Below are 25,040 nucleotides of genomic sequence, written 5' to 3'. Positions count from 1 at the left end.
TTTATAATATTACGATGCAATCCAGTTAATTTCATCTAGTACCATACAGCTGTAGTCGTTTATCGTTTGTAACTAGCTATGCTTGTCTAACTCAAACATTTCGATGCCAAACGGCTCGTTATCACTCGATGATAAACGGCTCGTAATCGATCGATGTTTAACAGCTGGACTCTCTCGATGGCAAGCAGTTTGCAACCTCTCGATGATAAACGACTTGTAACCTCTCGATGTACATGTCTCGTTACCATTTCAAAATTAAACAACTCGAAACCTCACCATGTTAAAGAGCTTGTTACCTCTCGTTAAGGAACAGCTAGTAATTTCTTGGTGTTTTACAGCTCGTAACCTCTCGATAATGAACAGCTCGTAACCTCTCGATAATGAACAGCTCGTTAAATCTCAATAATGAACAGATCGTAAACTTTCGATAATCATCAGGAACAGCTCGTAACCTCTCGGTGTTCAACAGCTGGCAACCTTTCGATAATGAACAGCTCATAACCTTTCGATAATGATCATGAACAGCTCGTAACCTCTTGATGTTTAACATCTCACAACCTTCCACAGCTCGTAGCCTCTCAAAGTTAAACAGCGGGCAACCTTTCGATAATGAACAGCTCTTAACCTTTCGATAATGAACAGTTCGTTACTTCTATGAAATAATATAAGATATTATAAATCCTCATAATCAAACTTAAATCCAGAGGATAAAAGGATGATAATTTTGAACTATCTTTGTTATAGAAATATCTAAACATCCTAACGGCTTGCGTCAGATAAAGAGTGACAGATTTGACACTATTGGTTGCAACATTAATTATTATAAAATGAAAGTTTATTAAAAAGAATAGATTTATTCTGTTCCATTTCATCTCCAGTCCTTGCCCAAACTATTTGATAACTGGAAATAATAAAAACTCTCATTGAGTGCTGTCTGTGACCCATATATCATCGCTTATAATTACAAATAAATTATCCCATGTGCTTCATGTAACCGCTTAGAATTAAAAAGAACCCAAGTGCTTCACTCAAAAGATATGATCGCAAATAATATCAAACATAAATCCCAGTTCAGCAGTGAAACAGGACTCAAAAATCCACGTGTGAACCCAGAAATACATTATCGCTTGAAATATAAAACAAATATCCACAGAGTTTGCCCTAGATATAACCTCTGAGAATGTTAAACATTTCATTGCAAATCCTGAAATATATGATCGCTTAAAATAAAAATGTATAGGGATTGATATATATATACATTTTCACATACAATTTGAAAAATGCCCTGACACGTATATTGAGAACGATATCGGCTTCAAAATATTTGCAGAACATATTTTGATATTTATTTTTATTTGACAAACTTTAAGTTTTGTGTCAAATTGACTTTGAATGTTCGTAGTTAATGTAAATTAGGGAAAGCACTCACTGCCATTTGAGAATTCTCTCTCAATCTATGCTAACTTATTTCCGTTGTTGAATATCTTTGAAATCTCTATGACAAACATCAATAAAAACTATTGCCTGTCCTGGGAAGAATACAATTCGTCCTAGACCTGCTTTTAAACATTTATTTCTTAAACAGTTTTTAAAAGAAGAACAGATTCCTTTCGAATTCTATGCATCCTAACCAGACACTTGTGATTTCCATCATTTAGAAGTTGTTTCATTGCTATTGTTTAACCTTAATGACATGATACTTGGTATATCTTTTGATCGCTACAAGATTATTGCATCTTATTTTGTGATGACTTGGTTTTATTTCATTATTGTAATGCAATCGTTAATATTACGTAACAATGTCGAGCTTCTATCAACCCAAAACGCTCCTCGAAAATACTAAATAAAGACATCTTAACACATATGTGAACACGCAACAAATTCTTCTTTCTTAACATGTTGATTTTAAAACTTGTCACCGAATTTCCGTTTTTCTTCAAACGGATATGAAACTAGTTGGCGTTAAATCTCGCAAAATCACGTCAAATTCTAATTTCACTAATGGCGAACAGATAATGACTTCCGGTTTACAATAATTGATCACTCATTGGTAGTTGTTTAACGACTTAGGAACGATAAAACATGATGCCATGTAATGGGGGAATTAAACCAGTAAAAATCAATTACACATCGGATATTTATCCTCGGATACCATTAGGAATAGTTAATAGAATTGAATATAGTTGAAAAGTTTGATTGAGTACTTACGTAAAATGGATAAAGCATCTGTTTTGCTAAAATTTAAGATGGATTTTGTCTCAAGAAAGATATTGATTGTATTTTAATCTAAAGAAAGCCAGCTTCGACACTCGAATTGTTGATTTTCAACATAAATGGAATCTTAGTACTATTATTCTCTGATAATTATTCAGAGCTTTTTAATTACCATAAGAAATAAATTTATTATTATCAAAAAGAGGGTACTAAATAGGTTTCCCCCCTCTCAGTTACTCTTACAGCTTGAGAGTTTTGTGTCATTGGATTGATTGGTAATATATGTGAGGGTATTTTGTTTTTTTTGCATTTTAGAACAGCAGAAAAATTTACCTTCGAATTCTGCAGTTCCCCCTTCTTTTTTTTTTTAATTCATAATGAAGTTGTGTCCTTTTTATGAAATGATTAAATATTTTGCATTTGGCATTTACATGTGTTTTTAATCACACGAAAAGAACTAAGATTTAAGTTTCACAATATTGCTTATGTTCTAAGGAAAAATTTAAAAACAAAAATGCAATATATTTTTTTTCAAATATTCTGGACTCGAACACATCACTTAAGAGACATTCGTTGCCAAGATGCGCATCTGGCGTAATTTGTGCATGTACAAAACAATAAACGAAAAACACATTAATGCTTTGCGACAAAATGCGAAAACAACCGAATTATAGAGTCCTGACTTGTGACAGACACATATAGAACGTAGCGGAACTACACATGTTGTGTACGCCTAACCCTCTTCCTATCACGAAACAGTTGTCTAAAAGTAAAACATAAGAATTAATAAAGGCACCAGTAGTAATCTGCTGTTCAATAGTCAATATTCGAATCAGCAAAACTAAATGCAGGTACCAAAACTAAAACCGAAGGAAACAAATCAGCTATAAGAGGAAACAACTGAACAACAGAAACTCTGACCTGCAACAAAAACAAACGCCAAAACACATAGAAAAGTACTGGAGGTAAAAACCGCCTGACTTTGTACTCTAAATAAAACTATTAAATCAGTTGAATAGGTAATCATGCTGTAAACTCTCATAACATGCCGACTATTTTTCAGCTGAGCAGGCTATACATTTCACCGGGTTGTACTGCTTAAACGTAAACGTTGCTTTAATTCGTACTTTGGAATCTGAATCACAAATTTCAGGTTTTATCACTTGGAGAAAAAGACATCTAACAAAAATACGTGTATACGTAAATATACAAAGTGCTGATTTTCTTGTGAGCCAACTGTCAAACTACTTGGCATTGGCATAGATTATCAACTAAGTTTTTATATTCATATTGGTAAAACATCAGGAAGGCAACTCAGCAACTAAATATTTGAAACCTTTGAGAACTTATTATAAGCTTACTATTTTTAATACATTTATTTTGTCAAATTTCAAATTCTGTCCTTTGGTATGGCATTTCTGTACCGAGAAAAGAAACAAAAAAGAAAAAAAATGTGAAAGAAAGAGCACAAACTAGGTTTGTGTATATGAAGATATCATTCATGCTCATATGAACTGTTGCTTGAAAAGACTAAGATGCCAACACTGCATAGTAAAAGACAAAGCTCAATAGCAACTGAAACGTTTAATAAGTTAACACCTGTCTGTTTACATGATCTATGGAATGTAAACGATTGTGAATATTCTTCCAGGCAGATAAAGTAATATACTCGATATTACACATGTAAAACTGATCAGTTTGGAAAGAAAAATTTTGAATTTTCAGCTGCTATACTCTGTGAAACAGCCTACCTGACCATTTCAAGACTGAAAATAGTTTTCAATTTAAGAGCCTTGTAAAGTCTTGGAATTGTTCAAAACGTGTTGTTCTGCGTGTATAGACTAGCACTTTATAGTAATTGCTCTATAAATGTTTGCACAAAGCCTTATATTTTGCATGTCTGCTATATTTTTTGGGGCTTATTTTAGTTGTGCTTTAATTGTATTTGTGCTTCAATTTTAGTTATGCTTTAGTTCTGTCATTTCTAGATGTGTAGTTAGAAATGCTTTGCATGGATTTCAATATGCCTGTGCTCTTTCTAAGGATTAGAAATATTTTTGCTGCTTATATATCTTATGTTCTGTTAATAGCTCACAAGATTTTATGTTTGTATTGCTATATGTGAACAGAATCAAAATAAAACTTTCGTATTCGTATTTGTATTCGTATTCGTATTCGTATTCGTATCGTATTAGTATTCTGTGCAATATCTTTTATGATATATTTCATTCTTAAAAATTTTCAACCGGTAGGGTACAAAGTCTATGTCCTATTGAGACAGATTTTTTTTTTTACACAAAAAATGTCATAATGTTTTAAATTATTTGTATTTAAGTTAAGAGCGTGTTTTTCTCGCTTTTATGATAATAAAGATATTTTAAGATGGTGTTAATTTTATTGATAAATGATTAGAAAGATATACCAGATATCAGTTCACTCAACTACACAAATGTCATTTCGGACGTCACGGCGGCGTCGATAATTTCCATTTAGAACTTTAAAAATTAAATATAAACAGCAGCGTGCACGAAATTAGATATTTACGGAAGCGTATTAGCGCCACACATTTTTTTTTAATTTTTCTTCCTACGTTTGCGTTATAACGCAAACCTTTGCGATATAACGCAAACCTTTGCCTTTGCGATATAACGCAATACCTTTGCGTTGTTACGCAAACCTTTGCGATATAACGCAAACCTTTGCCTTTGTGATATAACGCAAACCTTTGCGTTGTAACGCAAACCTTTGCGATATAACGCAAACCTTTGCGATATAACGTAAAAAATGTTTTAAATTATTTGTATTTAAGTTAAGAGCGTGTATTTCTTGCTTTTATGATAATAAAGATATTTTAAGATGTTGTTAATTTTATTGATAAATGATTAGAATGATATACCAGATATCAGTTCACTCAACTACACAAATGTCATTTCGGACGTCACGGCGGCGTCAATAATTTCCATTTAGAACTTTAAAATTAAATTGAAACAGCAGCGTGCACGAAATTAGATATTTACGGAAGCGTATTAGCGCCACACATTTTTTTTAAATTTTTCTTCCTATGTTTGCGTTAAACGCAAACCTTTGCGTTATAACGCAAACCTTTGCGATATAACGCAAACCTTTGCGTTGTAACGCAAACCTTTGCGATATAACGCAAACCTTTGCGATATAACGCAAATATCTTTATTTCAATTATTCATTAAGTTTTGTATATATGTCCGTCTGTCATTCATTTCGGATGTGATTTACTAGTAGATAAAAAAAGAAACATACATACAAGGCCAAATCATTATAATAAATATGCATAGAAATAATGGAATAATTGAAGTGCAATTATACATAAATTAAGACTGATTTGTGCATCAGAAAAGTATATAATTTAACAAGAAAATAGATATAGTTTAGTATGTCATATTAAAATTGAAAGATCAAAAATAATGTCATACAATTGTGAAAATTAATGGTTTTTGGGTGGTTGTTAGGTTTTTGTTTGTTGATGTTGGGGTTGTGTTGCTTTATTTTTACATTTTGTCGGCTTCTAAATTGATAATGGAAATTGGTAATATGTCAAAGAGCCGAAGGCCACCAATTGGTCTCCAATTCAGCGAGGAAAAACCCGTAACCGTAAGCGGGTCTCAGATGGCCCCTAAATAAAAATGTGCTAGTTCACTGAAAACAGACGTCATACTAAACTCCAAAACATATAAATGAACTAAAAAAAACCAAAAAAAACAGAAAAACATCCAAGACTAATAAAGACCAGGGGCTCCTGACTTGGGACAGGCGCAAGATGCGGCGGGGTTAAAAACGTGTTTTGTGATATCTTAGTATATAATAAAAGTATATATAAAAATAAGCTAAAAATGTTGATAGGTCATGGACCTTCTTTTCGAGATATTTGAGATTTAAAATATGGCGGGAAAAGGCTGACTTGGACTTTTACCTTATATTTGCATTGGTACTATCAGTTCTCAAAACAAAAGAAAGAAAATTAAGAATCTTCTAAAATTTTGGTAAATGACCTTTCATGAGCTTCTAAGTCTTACGTGAAAAAATAAATGGGTGTTATGGGGCAAAATATTTTACATTGTATTGTATGGAAAAACACCAAGGAGTCCGAACATTTGACACTAATTCCAAAACCTCACCTAAGTACATCCTTAAGTTAAGAGCGTGTTTTTCTTGCTTTTATGATAATAAAGATATTTTAAGATGGTGTTAATTTTATTGATAAATGATAAGAATGATATACCAGATATCAGTTCACTCAACTACACAAATGTCATTTCGGACGTCACGGCGGCGTCAATAATTTCCATTTAGAACTTTAAAATTAAATATAAACAGCAGCGTGCACGAAATTAGATATTTACGGAAGCGTATTAGCGCCACACATTTTATTTTTTATTTTTCTTCCTATGTTTGCGTGACGACGCAAACCTTTTCGTTATAATGCAAACCTTTGCGATATAACGCAAACCTTTGTCTTTGCGATATAACGCAAACCTTTGCGTTGTTACGCAAACCTTTGCGATATAACGCAAACATTTGCGTTACAACGCAAACCTTACGGTATAATAAATAAAACCATCACAATACGCACAGAAAAACTCAGTTTAAAAGAAGTCCGAGTCAGTTTTCTTTCATTGATATCCTTCAGTTCATGATGAAAAACTGTTATATATTGTTTTTACAATTTTGCCGCAAAAGTTACATGATTTCAGATTGATGGACTCATCAACATAATCGTCTGATGTCTTCTTAAGGAACACATATTTATATATGAGATTACATGTATTATACAGATTGGTACTTATTTAAGCAATCATTGTTCAGATCAAGTAAAACGTGATAGACTATAAGTAAAATGCACATGAGTTCGATAACAAACTAGTATATTTATGTATGTTCGATAACAAACTAGTATATTTATGTATGTCACCTTTTTCTATGTTTTGTCTTTTAGTCTTTTTAATTTTCAAAAACTTGAGGAAAATGGAATGATATTAAACTACAATCTTTAGTTGTATAAAAAGCTAAAATAAACATTTTCCAGAAACACAATAATAATCGCGTGACGGTCTTACACCATGGCTGAGAATAGACAAAATAAAAATTGTTTTAATACGATTAAGAAAATCGAACAGATCATGAGAAACCATTAACAATTTTTAGTAAATTTTCGGTACAAACATTTCTTTATTTAAAACGAGGACACTTAGGTGAATTAAAAGTGTCCCAGTCTTAAAACACTTTCGATAAACATTACTGAATTATCTTGCTACAATACATGACTTTCTTCTTTTAGTTTCTAGCGATCCTTCATTTATTGAAGATTATTGAAGACTCTGTCTGTAATAAAAACACTTGATATTAAAAAACTAACCATTTCAACATTCACGTGTATTATCGAAATGAAAATATAACATGTTGATTAAAACACAAACTATACTCCGCATGTTTATGTGTCTCGCGTTAGGTATAGTAGGTTGTCTTTCTTTAAATCAACTATCAACTTTATACATGACTTCTCTTATACTTACTTTTATACCAAATCTTTAACTTACATTTTTTTTAAATTACTTAAGCAAGCTCAATTATCTCCTTTTTAATGTAGTAAATTCGGTTGTATTGGCTAATGTAAGATACTAACATACTATTTGCATGAGCTTAATGCTTATACGACTAAGTCGAATGTCTCCGGAAGTTCCCGAGACCTTGTCGCGTGCTAAATAATTGTTTTCGAATTTCTTACCCGGATGTTGATAATGACAAAAACAGATTATAAAAGAGATGAAATTAGTATATAAAGCCTGTGTCAGATTAAGCCAATAATTAAACTAAACAAATCATTAACTCCTAATCCAAATCAATACTCTTAAGTATATCTAAATCAGATATACTTTACTTAACTTATATCTACTAATAATCAAATAATTAATTAAAACTTTTCACAGTTTATACCTTAGTCAATATTATAAGATGGTGACATATTTACAATATATTAGTTAGTGTCATGGACCTCAGCAGGCTATCAACGTTTCCACAGTTTTGTTGTTCATCTAATAATTAAAAATTGATAAAATAATTATTAAGGCAGATAGTCAGAAATATGAAATATTTTCTTTGTTAAAGAATTGTCAAGTGCATATTTTGTACTTTAAAAAAAAAATGTAATATCACTATACAATTATTTCATTTTTTTTTTTGAAAAAAAATATACATTTCAGATTTTTTGGAATTATTTCTTCAAGTTGATACCAGCATAATTATGTCTTTCAAATTGTCATTTTATCTTTGATTAGTATTTTCAATGTGTTATTTCTTTAATTTAGAATTAATTAAAATTGATAAATAATGAGAGATAAAGATTCATGAAACTTGTCACTATATAACATTTATAAAGACTGCTTCTCGTAATTTTCATTGTCCCGAATATGTATACTACTTCCCTCTAAACTTCCATCTACTTTTAATGTATCATCATTTACTAAAACATATAATGTATAGCGTAAAGTAACTATTTTAATTGGTTATACATGCATACAACCGCTATGATTGAGCACCGAATTTAAATATATAAATACCTACAAAAAGTGTTCCTAGTTCGACAGCAAGTTAATAAAATTATAAAAAATTTTGTATGAAAATTGAAATTTAAAAATAGAAGTTTGCAATTCTAATGTGTTGTTGCATATACCTACTAAAAACTTTCATAAAGAAATTAAGTATCACTAGTTTTAATTTGTATAAGAACTAATGGTAAAACAAGCTTATATATAAAAATAAACAAATATTTAGTATTTTACAAGAGAACTTTTAAAAGATGTTAAAATATATACCGGTATATGAAAATCAACTTCGTTTCAAAAACAAAGTTGATCTATATGCGCAAAATGTTGGTTCTGTGTTGTACTCTAACAGACTGCAGGGTTTGAAGATATGAAAACCTGACATTGTTGAACAATGATTTCTTGACTGAAAAATAGAAGTTTTAAAATAGTCGTTTTCTGCATATCCCAAGACTATTATTATCATCAACTTTCCTTTGAATGAGTTTTTCACGTTTAAGTAATGTCGTTGTGTTATATTCACTTAAAAGGAAAGCATTTCTTGAATTCCTAATATGTGCTTTTAAAACACTGACTCCAACATATACGAGTTAGATAGATAATGAATTGGTTTTGAAATTGTTTTATTTTACAAAACTCGTTTTATGAAGATTTATTTGTATTACCAAAAGTGTATTTATGTGTACGTATGTTGATACTTATAATGTTTAGTCTAAGTATTCCAGTATAAATCTGGAGATGAATTGCAAGAATATATGTATTATAACAAGAAAACGCCGAGATCTATCAGAATGTCCAGAATGGATTGATAGTAAAATACATTAATTGTCGGATCTGTCAGTACCAAAAAAAAATTAAGTTAGACAAATGGTCAATTGCTCCAATCCATATATTATATATATGAAAAAATGATTCATTGGTTTATAAATTAATGTTAAGAAAGAAATAAATCTCCGAGAACCTTTCATATCTCATTTCTTGAATTTGCCCTCGATTTTTTTTTTTTTTAAATAAAGATAACTTATATTCATATATTTGTATATAATACACAATTTAGGATTGGATGTAACAATATTCTAATAATAATAATATAATCAATTTAAATATATAGAGAAAGAGTTAAATGAAATAAATTAGTTTGAAAAAATCCTTTACATCCAAAGTTGTTCCGTCAAAATTAAACGACGGTGTTTTTTTTTGTTTTTTTTTTATTCTCGGATGCTTGGTGTGTCCCCCCCCCCCTCTCTCTCTCTCTCTGTTATTTGGGAATTTTTTTATTTTATTCATAATCGTTTTTTATCCTTTACTGTTACTTACTGTGTTAAGAGAAAACAGTTGGTATATTTTTTTTAAATATATAAAACTTATCATTCGCAATAATTTCCTTAAAATAATAAAATTCAACTGAAATGAAACATAATTAAGAACATTGTTGTTTGTGTGTGCCGTACTCTATTGAGTGTAATTTAACCACTTAAAAATATAACAGAATCAACTGATAAAAAATAGCAAAAAAATCAGTACAAAGACTTCTCTCCGCCCAAGTAGATCGATATACTAAACAAACAATGGCTGACAGCTGATTTTAACCAATCAGGTGACAGTTTAGATGAAATGTTAAATTTCAATTGGATCACAAACAATGAATAGAAATTGACGAATCAATTTCAATGATTACAAATAAGTGATAATTAATTTTTGTAAACGTATTGTGGATGTGTGAAATACTGAATACAGGTATTATTGCGTGATTTCAGATCAGTTTTCATCATAGTCAGCTTCACAGAGGAAGAAACAACACTATAGTTGAAACAATACAAAGAACAAATTATGGATAAAAGTCCTTCTGCTAGTGCTAAAACAACGAAAAAATCCTTCAGCGTCGAGAGTATACTTGGAACCAACGATACTGCAAAGGATTCATTATTTAACTCATTAAAAAAGCTCGAAGAATGTAAGTATATTTTTATTGACTTATTTTATTAATTTGATGCGTTTTTTTATATTTTTGTTTGAATCAGAAAAAATGAAATAATAACTTTCAATATGTAAATTAAATGAATAAATAACGTTCTGTTGTTTTAATGCAATGTTTAAATAAAACTATGAAAAATTGATATAATTTTAAAGATAAATTTGTTCTTCGAAAATAATAATATATTAACTTTTAAATATATTCTTATGGTTTAGTTTATGTTACAATTTTTATTTATATTTCCCAAACTCAAATTGTGATATTTTCTAAGATGTGTTTGGGTTGTCTTCTCATGCCATTATCCGTATAATTTTTTTTAACATAGCGTAATTTTTGTCTTATTTTTTTTCTTTTATTACTTATTCGTTTAACGTTGTACTTGAGCTACCAAAATACTTTATAAAATATATTTACAAATGTATTTATATTTCAGCATCAGCTATTTGTCATGGATTACAGAGTCCCTTGTCCTGCTCCAGTAGGTCTTTCCGAGGTTCTATCGGTGGTTCTTCTGACGAACATTCAGAAACCAGTCCGGACAAAATGGACGATTCAGCAGACAACTATCATTCCGATTACGAAAATGAAGAAATGAGAATAAATGCAGATTTTGATAAAAGTTCTTCGGACAAAGACGACGATAGGAGCTTCAACTCAAAGCCCAGAAAAATCAGACGAAGCAGGACTACATTTACAACATACCAGCTACACCAACTGGAAAGAGCGTTTGAGAAGACACAATACCCAGATGTTTTTACAAGAGAAGAATTAGCAATGAGGCTTGACCTTAGTGAAGCTAGAGTACAGGTACGCATATATTCTTTATCTTTCAACAGAATTTACAAAAAATTGCGTACACTCTGTTTACGGCTTTTATAATACCTATATGGTATGTATATTATAACTAGATAAACACCAATGAACATCAACGCAATTTAACAAAAACAAAAGATATCTATACATGTAGGCTTCCCTAAAAAGAGGGACGAAAGATGCCAGAGGGACAGTCAAACTCATAAATCGAAAATAATCTAACAAACTCTTGTTTAGCATTTCAATTATTTTTTTATTTAAACAATAAGAACTTTAGTACAATCACTAGTCAATACCGACAGCTCATCAGTGGATGTACTTGTTCGTATAATGTATTATTTAAGTAATGTATTATTTAAGTTTGGTACCGATGATAAATCTTGGGTAGTCTCTGTTATTCACAACCTTTTCCAGTTTTGTGTTAGAACTTGACATATATGATATGTTCACATGTCTATCGTTAAAGACCGTGAATTGACCTTTGAATGGTTTTTTTTTCAAACCTTTTATGGAACATTTTGTTTGGTTGATGCTTGATAGACACTACGGCATTCTACACGTTCGTGTATACGTCACAAGTCTAGTTAATACATCATGGGTTTGTTTGACTCGTCGTGAAATAATATTTTTCACAAGCAGCAACTGTTAAGATAACAATATAAATTTGTGTTGATCTCTTTTTAACCAAATATCTGTTAATCATGCTAATAAACAGAAGCTTCCTGTTAAAGAAATGCGAACAATTGTAATACAAAAGGTGCTAAAATGTTGTTGAAAAGTGTAAAGAAAAAATAAAACTTAACTAAAGAAAGTGTCATGTTAAAACAGACTAAGTTTGCATAAATGTTGCGTGTGTTACGGTATCACTTTTTTCAAATTCTGAACAGTATATATATCTGTCATAATTGCAATTGCAGTTTAAATTAACTCCGTGCTTTTAATATTTTAATATGCGTTTTATGAAAGACAGAAGACTGAGTTGCGGAGAAGTCTTAGTGGTGAATAAAGAGCTATATACATCAAGACTTTTTGGCTTTGGCAATTTGTTTAAAATTTTCTAATTAGATTTAACGGATATCGGGTTAGGACTTATTTAAAATTTACCAAATTAATGTCCCTTCTTTTCTTGTCTTTTTTGAGAACGACATAAATAAAGTTTATAAATGCATTCCATAAATTCCAGTTTACATGTTTTACAAATATTTTAAGTTCCCGCATCAAACAAATCGACTTAATTTCAATTGTAAAGAAGTAAGTATCATTTAAATATTTCTAATTTAAAATCAAATATTGCGGTTTTAGTAAAAGGTACCAAATTTTAAAGTTTATTTTTTTACTATTGAAACTTGTCTTCTAAGCTTAGATTGTAGCTAACGATGGAAATTTGTTTTTAATTGGCACTGCTTTGTTTGCATGTCACATTAACTAATTCGATTGTTTATTTATTTTGACACGGTTGTTTGTTACAAGTTGCTGGTTATAAGCCTTTTAGATTTGACTTTCTGATTAGGGTTTTACATGTGGTTTCTAGTAATATCGGATAAAATCGTCCATTTAAAGACAAATTAACAGAAAAGCAAACAAGATTTCATTAAAATACACAAAGAGGTGTTAAAATGTCGAAAATATTAACACATTTCCAAATCTTAAATGCAAACAAAGAGAAATATGAAAATATTAAAAATATCTAATTTCGCGATAATTTTTGTCTATACAACACATATAACGCAACCTTTATATCTAATCGTATCGTTTTTTGATCGTAGAAAAGATCCGTTGCGTATACAATGTGGTAATTGTATAATTAAAGTATATCAAAGGTGATACAAAAGTAAATACATTGTATAGTACGCGTAGTCAGTAAAAGACTTTGTTTTTTCTCAAGCAGCTACGAATTCCACTTTTTATTTTTTATTAATTTAAATATTTCGTAATGAGCGTTTGATTATGCTTTACAGTTCTATATTCTGGAAATATTGACAACACGGCTGTACTCTTACAAGTAATTTGTTCGTAAGCACAGTAAATAAAAACCTAATACAATTTTATGTAAGGATTGTTGACTACAAAATTAATTTTAACAGTTAAATAATTTTTGTCACAGTCTCAAGTAACAATTACATATAAGTCATATTATTGCTGTATCAAAAAGAATTAGCAGATGTAATCATCTTTATAACCAGCACGATATACTAATGCTCTTAATTTTCCTGGGAAAAAGGAGATTGAATACAAAACCTCTATGTGGTAATCAGATGCTACAGACAAATGCCGCAACAAGTGGATTATAAAACATGTAATTATCTCTTATAAGCATTAAAACTCATTTCCCACTATTGGATTATACAAAAATACACAGCGTGCAAACCAATTTAAGACATTCTAAATGACATTGTATTGTTTCATGACTTCTATGATCCAGCGATCACAGTTAGAATTTTCACAAGTTCTCTTCTATTTAATAGATATTTAACTCGCTTTTTGATCAAATTTGTCAGCCTTAATTTTCTACAAATATTTGTATTACGTGGTTAATTCGGTCCCCGGTGTTGTTTTGTATTTTATAGCTGTAGTATCTTTTAAGGGTTTTAACGCCTGTTGTGAAAATGACGTTTGAAAAGAAAGACGACTTAAGTAGCCAGTTGGAGTTAAACATCTTAAAACCTTACTAATTACTTGGCCTTTAAGAAACTTAACCGTATGTCTGAATTAAATAAAGCTTTATTTTTCGTCATTCGTTCTAGATTTATTTTTGTATCTACAATCGATGTCTAATTGGTAACATGCAGACTTGGAATTATATCTAATCATACAAATAAATGGTTATAATGACAGCGAGAACGTCGTACTAAACCCAACTCAATTCATACGGCCTGATATTTTGACCTATCTTTAAAATATACATCGAATATTCAGCTTTTTGGAGCACTATAACAATACTAAACTCCACTTTCCTTCTTTAAAATTTATTTTATATTTCTGGAATTAATTATAGTTGTTTTTTCATCAGTTACACGATTTTACAAATACAATTTGCCCTTTTCTTTCAATACTATTTCATCATGATATGCATATTTAAAACTATTTTTTGATTGGGTAAATCTAATTTGTTTCGTAATCAACATGATGTTAGCTCATAATTTACATTCCAATTCCAAATGTTGGGCGAAATTATTACATCAAATGATTACATTTTTATACATTGCTACATGCACAAAGTTATTAAAATTGTTATTAACATTATTTACAAAATTGTCAAAAGCTATTGAAATTTGGAAACAGAACCTTTCATGTTTTAAAAACTATAATTTATATCCTTTATTGATAAAATATAGAATAAGTTTCTTATTGCTTGTTCGCAACAAAGATGCCTATTTAGAAAGCGTTTATTATTTAAGTCTTTTAATAATTGGTGTTTGACTTAATGAATAGTGTATCATAAGATACCAATTATAACGCCGCCAGTATAGTTCTTTTGATAAAAGTTAATAATATAGGCCTTCAAAAGACTAGGGTGAAGATGAACATAGTTGGAGGACAGTAGACACAAGTCTGATTACAAGAATGACTTTCTTCATTTTTAATTAGAATAAATTTATAACACTTATGTGATTGAAGAATCAAATTTGAATTGAAGTAACTAAAATGATATTGTGTATGAAAAAAAAGAAATAATAAAGAACGATCCGTTCGTACGTCGCGACCGTTTCAATACACAGAATGAAACGCTTCGAGTTTTTAATCGAATGGAAAATTGCTAAATAGAAGTTTCATTATTTTGTGCTCAAAGAAGTAGTGAGTTTAACACTTGAAAGAATTACCCCTCTAGCTTTCAATAAAGCCTTTATAAACAAATAAATTTGCACATTAGCCGTAAAGAGTTCTAAAGAACGAACAATATTAAACTTTAAAGGAAAGGATATATATTTGCCAGCGGCAGCAAGATTTAATTACAACTGCAACGCTGTTTGCACTTTCCAATAAAGAAGATATTAGTTATCTTCCAATACAAATTGATTCAAGTATGGCCCTCCGGTTTGTAATTTTCGGAATAAAAACAATTTCTTGATCAAAAAGTTACTTAGAAGGAAATTATTTTCTATAAAGTGGCAAATTTAGCCTGAAATCAAATGTTTTTTAATAAATAAATGCTCTTCAGCAAAGAGATGTGTAAACACAAGACATTAACTGATTTGATATGAAATGACGTTTTCTTGTTCGCTTGAACGCTTTAGTTAACTATTCAAAATAAATGAAAAGACAAGATTGTTTTTGGTAATGAGTAAAAGAAATGAAAGGCGTGATTTAATTTTGGAAATAATTGTGACTATATCTTTTTAACAACTGTTTCCATCATAAATAAGTTTTCGAGAAATTTAAAAGATCATTTTATCAATGAAATTGTGATAAAATTATTACAGACCGTTTGTTTTCAATCATATTCGACGGTTTGTCTATTACTGAAATAATCAAAAATAAATTGTCTACATCCTCTTAAGCACTGTCAGTTTTTCATTTCATTTAGAACATGAAATCATCCACAAAATTAGATCAAAAACCAATAATGCTTCAAATTGTAGTTTAATAGATCTAAAATACAAGTTAAGTATGGTCCGTTTGATTTCCACAGTTGGGAATGTAGGAGCAAGATCTGTATTTGTTGTTTAAACATAGTTTTTTTTAATGTTCTGCTTTTCTGCTGCTAGACTTGTTCATATATTGTATTTTGTATGCTTAGTGAAAATTTGTTCTTTAGTCGAATTAGTTGTTCATGTGCAATATCTTTATTCTGTAGGTCTGGTTTCAAAACAGAAGAGCAAAATGGAGAAAAAGGGAAAAGGCACTTGGAAGAGAAAGTCCAAATTTTCTACAGGGAGAAACTAACTCTTACGCCGATCTTCCGAGCGGGCAACTTGGTCTTACTTATCCAACATCTCCGGAACTTTTCTGGTCCAACCGTATGACTCATCTTACAGGTGTCAATCCAATGATGGCAATCCATCAAGGCAATCTTAACCTTGCCGCCTATTATATGCAGGGTAAAATTCCATTCGGAGGTCTGTTCGCACATCACGCAATGAATTCAAATGCTTTTGGTGTTCCCGGCATCTTCCTAGGAGGAGGCGGCCAACGGATGCCACCATCAACCACAACTTCTCGACTTCCGTATGAAACAGAATCGTTAGACATGCGCAGATCAAGCATCGATAAACTACGTATGAAAGCCAAAGAACATTCCGCAAACATAGACAATGTCTCACCACCACCAATAAAAAGGGAAACCAAGACATGATTCATCCGTTCTTGTACTCTCAACATTGACATGTAACTTACAGCAGCAAGATGTCTATAATTATTTTTAACATTTTTTTATGGGAATTTTTGTGAAGAAGCGTTTCATTTAGTATTCTAAAGAATACAAACATTGCATTGAACAATGATTGCCCGTAACATAGAATGAGACGATTAAAGATGTGTTAATCATTAGTTTCATTTGTCAGTGTTGTGTTCTTCATCGAATAGGACTGAAAAGTCCTCTCCATTCACAGACTAGTGCATAGTATTATTTTATCATATCACGTAAAGATGGCGTGCAATTGTAATTTGTTATTGTTATTTATTTGAAAGTTCAATTGTTTTACTTAAACTATTCATTTTAAGGATAATGAGTCCTCTTAAATATTTTTTTTACTGAATAGAAGTTAAAAATGTTTTATTATCAAATGTTTACCGACAATCATTTACATATTCACAAATATATCATTTTTGTGCATATTATGAATTAAAAATCATATCATAAATTGTTAATATTTTGTTATTGTATTATTCTGAATAAATATGTCGTAGTGCCAATATATCTGACTTGTTCAATGATGTCTAAGATACCCACCATCTTATTTTTTAAAATCCACCTGATAAATTAAGATGCACAGAACAAGGAGAACTATAAAAAGCCAGTTTTGTACGAATCCCTACACACGAGCAAAATTCATAGAAAGATATCGCTTGCATATCCAACATTTACCATATTTGAGAAATTTGGACCTTTTATATATTTATTCAAATGGGGAGAAAAGAAACCAAGTGTAACAATAAAAAAATAAAGATTGAAAAGAATAACTGACGATCTCAAAGAAAATAATACAAATAGATGACAACAAAACAATAGTCTTTGAATTAAGAAACACGAACAAAGTTCCTCTAAAAACATTAACAGATGAACTTAGATGCACCTCAAGATTAGAATAGTGCCACCCATCGTGCACCAAGTGACAAGTAAACAATTATTAAAACGTTTAAAACCGCTGCGTTTGTTTGCACCTGTCTTAGTCAGGAACCTTATGTTAAGTGTTTGTCGTTTGTTGATATGGTTCATAAGTGTACGTTTCTTGTTTTTATTTTGTCTTACGTCTTTGAGTGTGTAACGTTAGGTATCGTGCGACGTTTCAATATATAAGATGCCCGCGAAATCTCGGCACAATTGGGCAAGTTTTGAAACAAAGAGATTTTTAAATTTCGCGGGTAATACGTCAACTGAGCATGCGCGAAAACATATAACACACTGATCGATAACGTTGACCGAATTGGGTAATTTTCTCAAAAAATTACATTTACTGTGGTAAAAAGTTGTTTAAAAGACAAATTAAGGAAATAAAAACACTACATTTTTATTATACGTGATATCACAAATATTTCCGACTTTGTATGGTTTCAGAGGAGATGCGGCTCAATGAAATCGTTTTACACTAGTCCTTTTTTGGGCCCTTTTATAGCATGCTGTTCGGTGTGAGCCAAATCTCCCTGTTGAAGGCCGTATTTTCACCTATAATGGTTTTCTTTTACATTTTTTTATTTCAATGCAGAGGCGTCTCATTGGCAATCATACCACATCTTCTTAAACCTATTAGGTTATGTGAACATTAAGGATTATAAGCTGAGGTCAGGATTGCGACAAACACAATATTTTCATAGTCATCTGTGATAGACATAATTATTTGACAATAGTCAACCAAATCATGATATCGTTATTTCAAAACAAGAAGATGTGGTATGAGTGCCAATGAGACAACTCAATAACAAGTCACAATGGGCAAAAAGTAAACAACAATTATAGTTCAAAGTACGGCCTTCAACATGAAGGCTTGGCGCACACCGAACAGCAAGCTATATAGAATGTTTGGAAGAGACGAATTGTAAAAAATACATGTGTACCAGTAGAAAAACGGTTAAAATTATTTTGTTAATTTTGGTGATTTTTGGATCATTAATTTTTAGGACTCGAACTAAATACAAAAAATACATAGAAAAGCTCCCAATCCGGCCTATATCGACGGAGAAATACTGTATTCCCTTTCACTTTAATTATTAAACAATATTGGAGATTATAAATAAAAGACATAACAATTTCATCCGAGATAGACTTTTGCAATATAACGAGAAAACGATCAAACAATTAAATGAGTCCCGTTTGTGCGGAATCCTAAATTCGGCAAATTTTTGGGACGCTTTTTTTCAGTTTTCGGTCATAGGACGGTTAAAAGAAGAGCTACATTAGTGATGTAAATAGGACTTATAAACAATTCATGAATGCAAAACTATTTAGAAATCTTGACTTCTGAATATAGTAAAATGTATAGTAATTGAATGTGCAAGCAACACATTTTTGTGATACAGAATCTACTTAAAATTGTCCAAAATCCGCTCTTCGGGTCTTAGCAGAAATGAACGTCTCTTTTACTTTGTCAATATTCACACTGAAATCCCGATGAATATAATGCAGTACTGCTAGCGATAATAACCCACCTGTAGTTGTTCATGGTTAATCATACATATGTTTTCAACAGATGTAGTACACTGAACGATCTCTCCGCGGTAGCACTCGTGTTCGCCATCGAGCGACCTCCCGATTGAATTTGACAAATTATATGCAAGGCCAATTTCGTATGTCTCAAACAATGCAGCAATTTGTTCGTTTATTGTATTACCGACAACACAAGGAAGCAGATAATGCGCAAAGAAGCGATTGTCTGATGATATCAGACGCGACTCCAGTTCCATTATCATGTGGTCTACGCAAAATATAATGAGACTTTCCAATACTGTTTTGGCGTATTTGCTGGGGGGATTGGCTCTGGTAGTCTGTCGAACACATCGCCTCGGCATATTTTCAACGATATCGAAGGGTACTGATAATTCTAATGTCAATTGGTACATCGCACTCCAAACAGTTAAACCGTACTCTGTAAAATGTGCCCCGAAACTTCTAGAGTATAACAAATTCAAATCTTTTTATAGAAGATGCAAGTTACTGTTAATCTTTTCATCTCCAATAAAACTTTAATTTTGAAACCAAATGCCGCTATTTAATGACATTCCATCATTTAAGAAAGCGATTAAATATATGTGTTTCCTTTAAACATTTAATTTATAAATTTTTATTTTGCTATTATTATGTCGAATTGATGTGCACGCAACTGCGTGTTGGCGTATAGGGAGCTACGCGCCTGATGCCATTATAGACACTGCTTTGTCTAGAGAGGAGAGAATCAACCGGGAAAGATATTGGACAATACTATTGTGACAAAAATGCAGTTTAAGCACAAGATAGGATTTGTAGTTATTTGTTGAATTGTTATCATTATTAATTATCCGTTTGAACAATACATAAACTAAAGCTTCATTGATAATCATCCTTTTCTCCTTAGTTGCCATGAACTCGTTGTTGCTAGGGTGTTCTCCTTGATGTCCGCGCTATTGGTATAAGGACACAGATACATTGTACGAGTTCGCTACCGACCGTACAAGGGCTGTATAGCCAGTCAAGGTCGTTAAAAACTTGCATTTGTTGTTCGAGTTCGCTTATTTGTTATTAGGCTGTTGATACATAATTTTCGGAAAGTGAATACCAGCAAATAAAGAAGATAGAATTGGGAAGTTTGTAACCTAGTTCGAGTTAAAAGTTTGTGGTTTGAAGCAAGCGGTTTAGAAGTTGTAACGATTATTGGAAGCTACAACGTTGTTCTAAAACTGTAATTTCCCTCGGGAATGGACACAGTCCCTCGAACAGATAGCTTGTAATAGTCTGGTGATTTTGGTGCTTCGAAGACTAGGTGTTTTACGATTATTGGAAGCTACCGGGTTGTTCTGAAACTGTAATTTCCCTCGGGAATGGTCGCAGTCCCTAGAACGCGTAACTTGTACTAGTCTGGTGAAATCGGTGCTTCGGACACTATGTATTTCAAAACTAGTTGTCTCGGAAACTAGGTGCTTCAAAGACTAGTTGTTTCAGAACTAGTTGTCTCAGAAACTAGGTGTCTCAGAACTATGAGTCTCAGGAACCTATGGTTTTGAAGCTTGTCTTCTTATAGTTTTTGAAAGGTTTTAATTGTTGAGCAAATCAGTTGGGACCTCGGAGTCAGTGAAAGGTAAATTGAAGTTATAGTTTTTAGACTACTTTTTAATTCAAACTTAATTGTGTAAATATTTTTGTTTATTTATTAAGTTTCAAACTTTAAAAGGTTGGTCTAGTAGTTTTTAGTAAAGTCTCCAAGTTTCAGTTATATGTTTTAAGTTAATTGAAAGATTGATATATCTCAGATTCTGTGAAAACGGATACGAACAGATAGTTTATAAGCCAAACACGTTACACTATTAAACTCCGCTGCTGTTTGTGCTAGACTAGTTTTATTTATCGCCACAAACTATATTAACAGAGGGAGTGTATGTTATGCTTTTTTTTCAATGACAAAAAAAATATGTTTTTAGTGACACTTGTGCTGTATGTTAATTTATCCAAAATGTTCTTAGAAAAAACATATTCTTACAAAAACTAGAAAAATCTTGCTTTTGACGTCATACCAACGTTTTAAAGTTATGTACTAGAAGACCGATATCTCTGTGTTTATGATTTTCAAAATTCAAAAGGCCAATATGTTTTGGCCATTGAAAAATAAAAAAAACCAATTAAGATTTCTTTGACGTACAGACATCTTTTTGTTTGTAAAGCAATACCCTAATAAGTGTGTCGACAACAACAATATTTAACTTAAATTAAAAAAAATACGGTTTTCTTTTGATTGACGTCAGCAATCAAAGTTGCTAAAATGTCCTGTTTAGAATAACCTTTACTAAGAATAGATAATACATTAGGGAGTCAAAATCCTGACATTTATTCATATATATTAAACGTTTAACTTTAGACAAATAAACTTTTATCAAAATAAGAATTGATAGTGTGACGTTTCCCTATTAACTATAACAATATTGAGATGTGGAACGATTGCCAATGAGTCATTAATTTTATTCACAGACGTCCAAATGACGTGATGTTATGAGCAATACCTCATCATACGACCTTCAACCATGAGAGAAACCAATACCGGCTATAAAAGACACAACATGACAAAATATGAAACTATTTAAAACACCTGACATTTATCAAAAATGACTCGATGCATCAATCCAGACGGTCTTTTTCTACACTCCAGTAAACCGATGGACGAGAGATCGACCCAGACGGTCTATTTCTACACTTCAATGGCTCGAGGCTTCGATCCAGACGGTCTATTTCTACACTCCAGTGAATCGAAGGACGAGGGATCGATCCAGACGGGCTATGTCTACACTCCAATGGCTCGAGATGGCTCGAGATATCGTATTGCATTATTGTTACAATTAGTTAGCCAGTAAAAATGTATTTCTTAATGGAAATGAATCTAGCAACATTAAACTTGTTTGTGTTTGCAATTAGCATAACATTACTTTTGCTTTATCGAATATAAGAAGCGCTTGAACACTATTATTAAATCATATCTAATTATTGGCCAATTATATTTTCAATAAGATAGAAAACTGCATAAATTCTGAATTTTCATCGTTTTTGTGAAAACAGTATATATTATGACGTAATTGTGACGTCATCACATAAGAATCTTAATGTTTTTCATTTATATTTCTTGACCCTATGCATTTCTAAAGATTATGTTCCAATTTGAAAAAGTTATCAAACATTTTATTTTCTTGGGCCAAAACCAGGCCTTAATGACCCTACTTAATTTTGTATTTACGCCAGACGCGCGTTTCGTCTACAAAAGACTCATCAGCGACGCTCGAATCCAAAAAAGCAAAAAAGGGCAAATAAAGTACGAAATTGAAGAGCGTTGATGACAAAAATTCCTAAAAGTTTTGCCAAATACAGCTATGGTAATCTATTCCTGAGGTAGAAAAACCACAGCTGCATTGATTCATAACATTATTCAGATTCACGGTTTTTAGTCATAGCGTTACAAGACAACTCAATTTGAAACATTAAAAATATTTGCAATGTTATACCTGGGACTATTATACAATAATAGTCCCAGGTTATACAGATAGATTTCATAAATCAGTGCTTTAATTTAAATTTCTAATAAATGTCTTAATAAAATCTGAATTATGCTTTTGTTATTGTTTTTTTCTTAAATTCTATTTTTTCAATTGATTGAAAGAGGATGCCATTGAGATTGTAGTTACGAAAATTTATAAATATCCGAGGTCATTTGCGACACAGGTATCCTATAACGGTAAAAACAACTCTTAACAGCGTCCATAAAACATCGAAGGGATGACTTTACATTTACTTATTTGAATCCATTTAATGATATCATTGTGAGCAGAAGACCTCTTTCAAAACGACCTTAGATGAAAGAAAACGCTAGCTCTGATATAAAAATTCAACTGCGATATATATGTAAGATGTAGCTACATAGAAATGGAAAGTTTACAATTGAAAAGCTTAAATCATTCCTTATGTCGTTCTATGAGATAGATGCATTCAACTTATTCACCAAACTTTGAATTATCTAGTAGGAAAACATTAATTGTCTTAATATCAGAACGTGAAGTTAACAGATAATAAAAAGCTCCTCCTGAAATCTGCTACAAAATGAGGTTGTTAAATTGTATATATGCCCTTTTGTGCTTCTTTGTTATATTTGTTTCCTTTTATAGTGATTAAGATGATAACACAATGTTTACTGATGTTCCCCTATTTTTGTCATTTTTACATATTGTGTCTGTTTGTTTTGTTCATGAATCGTTTCAGTATAATGGAATTTGATGCGAATATAATAAAAGTGAGAGGTTTGGCTAGCTATAAAACCAGGTTCAATCAATCAAGTACCAAATCAGGAATATGACAGTTGTTATCCATTCGTTTAATGTTTATAATTTCAACACATGTATAAAGGAACTAGTCGAAAGGAGGGTAGCACAGTTGGTTCCCAGAGTAATTCCGATTGTTCCAATTGGAACTATAAACAACAATCATACAATTGTGAGATTTACCTCAACTGTTGAAAAAATCACCGATGAACAAATACATTTTTGCTATATTTGTACTTCTACAGCGTTAATGTGAATTTTTCTATTTGAAAACTGCGATAATCAGACAACTATTTGAATTTAAAGAAAAAAACTTAAAGTACCGGGCGTTAAATGCAGAAAAAAAACTATATGGTACAGTACATTGTCGAAAACATAAAATTTATTGATACGCACTACGAAACAGGAGAAAAACTCGACGATACTAGCTTTTCGTCCTGTTTCTTAAGCTCGTACAAATACCAGTTATATTGACCGACAATGTACATATATTGTAAATCACTTACTTTTAAAACACAGACGTCTGGTAACATCAGACAGATTTGAAGACAAGAAATAAAGCAACACATGCATTGCCTTTAATCAAAATGGCTAATTTTCATTTCATCTGGAAACGGACGCATATATTATATCACTTGCTATTTACAGCAAACGAATCATTGGTACTATTGTCCGTTTAACTTTATCTTCAGCAGTTTAAATGATGGCGGGTGTTGTAAGGAAGCAAATTTCACTTTAAGTTCTTTCCAATAAGACAACATTTAGTTTCTAGTCACTGGACGAACTTAGAGTAGAGCTCTTTTTTTTATTCCATTATCATTTGTGTAAAGGTAAGATACAATGTAAACCTCTGAATGATAACAAAAACACCCGAAACTATATCAGTCTATATCTAAAGCTCAATGACAGATCTTCAAGAAGGGCAGGTGTCAATAACAGCTGTCTTGCTTTCAATAACGTGATTCAATTCAACCTAGTCTTTCGACATCATCACTTAACACGTGACGGGATGGAACATTTTCTGCGCGTTTAGCCTTCTCACTTTAGTATGTAAAGTCAAAGAAAAAAAACCCCAAAGATAAACTTGCTTCAGCAAAAAAGTATTATTTGTCGACTTTACAGCACGATCAGACTAATGATGAACTATTTGTTATAACAAAAACGAACCATCAAGAGTTTCTGCTTAATATTAGTGGGTATATAGGAACTAGTCGAGAAGAGGAGTAATGTTGGTTCCCATATGAACTGATTGCGTGTTGAAAAAACACATCCTCTAAGCGGAACTATAAACAAGTGAGAAGTTTAGCTAGCTATAAAAAAAG

General features: G+C 31.4%; 1 protein-coding gene across 1 annotated transcript; it reads left to right on the top strand.

Moving 5' to 3' along the window:
* Window positions 1-10,519: 10,519 nt before the first annotated feature.
* Window positions 10,520-17,432, top strand: LOC139519372 (retinal homeobox protein Rx1-like). Its single transcript, XM_071311384.1, has 3 exons — window positions 10,520-10,743; window positions 11,198-11,571; window positions 16,373-17,432. Exons 1-3 carry the CDS (start codon window positions 10,620-10,622, stop codon window positions 16,868-16,870), a joined length of 996 nt encoding a protein of 331 aa, XP_071167485.1. The 5' UTR covers window positions 10,520-10,619; the 3' UTR covers window positions 16,871-17,432.
* The last annotated feature ends 7,608 nt before the right edge of the window (window positions 17,433-25,040 follow it).

Source organism: Mytilus edulis, chromosome 4, assembly GCF_963676685.1.
Source record: "Mytilus edulis chromosome 4, xbMytEdul2.2, whole genome shotgun sequence".
NCBI lineage: Eukaryota > Metazoa > Mollusca > Bivalvia > Mytilida > Mytilidae > Mytilus > Mytilus edulis.
Note: the sequence above shows the minus strand (reverse complement) of the source record. Positions and strands in the feature narration are given on the sequence as shown.

What these genes read in the sequence shown, in the direction of transcription:
- LOC139519372 (XM_071311384.1), top strand. Translation starts at nt 10,620, where the DNA reads ATGGATAAAAGTCCTTCTGCTAGTGCTAAAACAACGAAAAAATCCTTC. An exon ending in ATTAAAAAAGCTCGAAGAAT is followed by an intron (nt 10,744 to 11,197) that starts GTAAGTATATTT and finishes TTTATATTTCAG; the next exon opens with CATCAGCTATTTGTCATGGA. An exon ending in TTAGTGAAGCTAGAGTACAG is followed by an intron (nt 11,572 to 16,372) that starts GTACGCATATAT and finishes TTTATTCTGTAG; the next exon opens with GTCTGGTTTCAAAACAGAAG.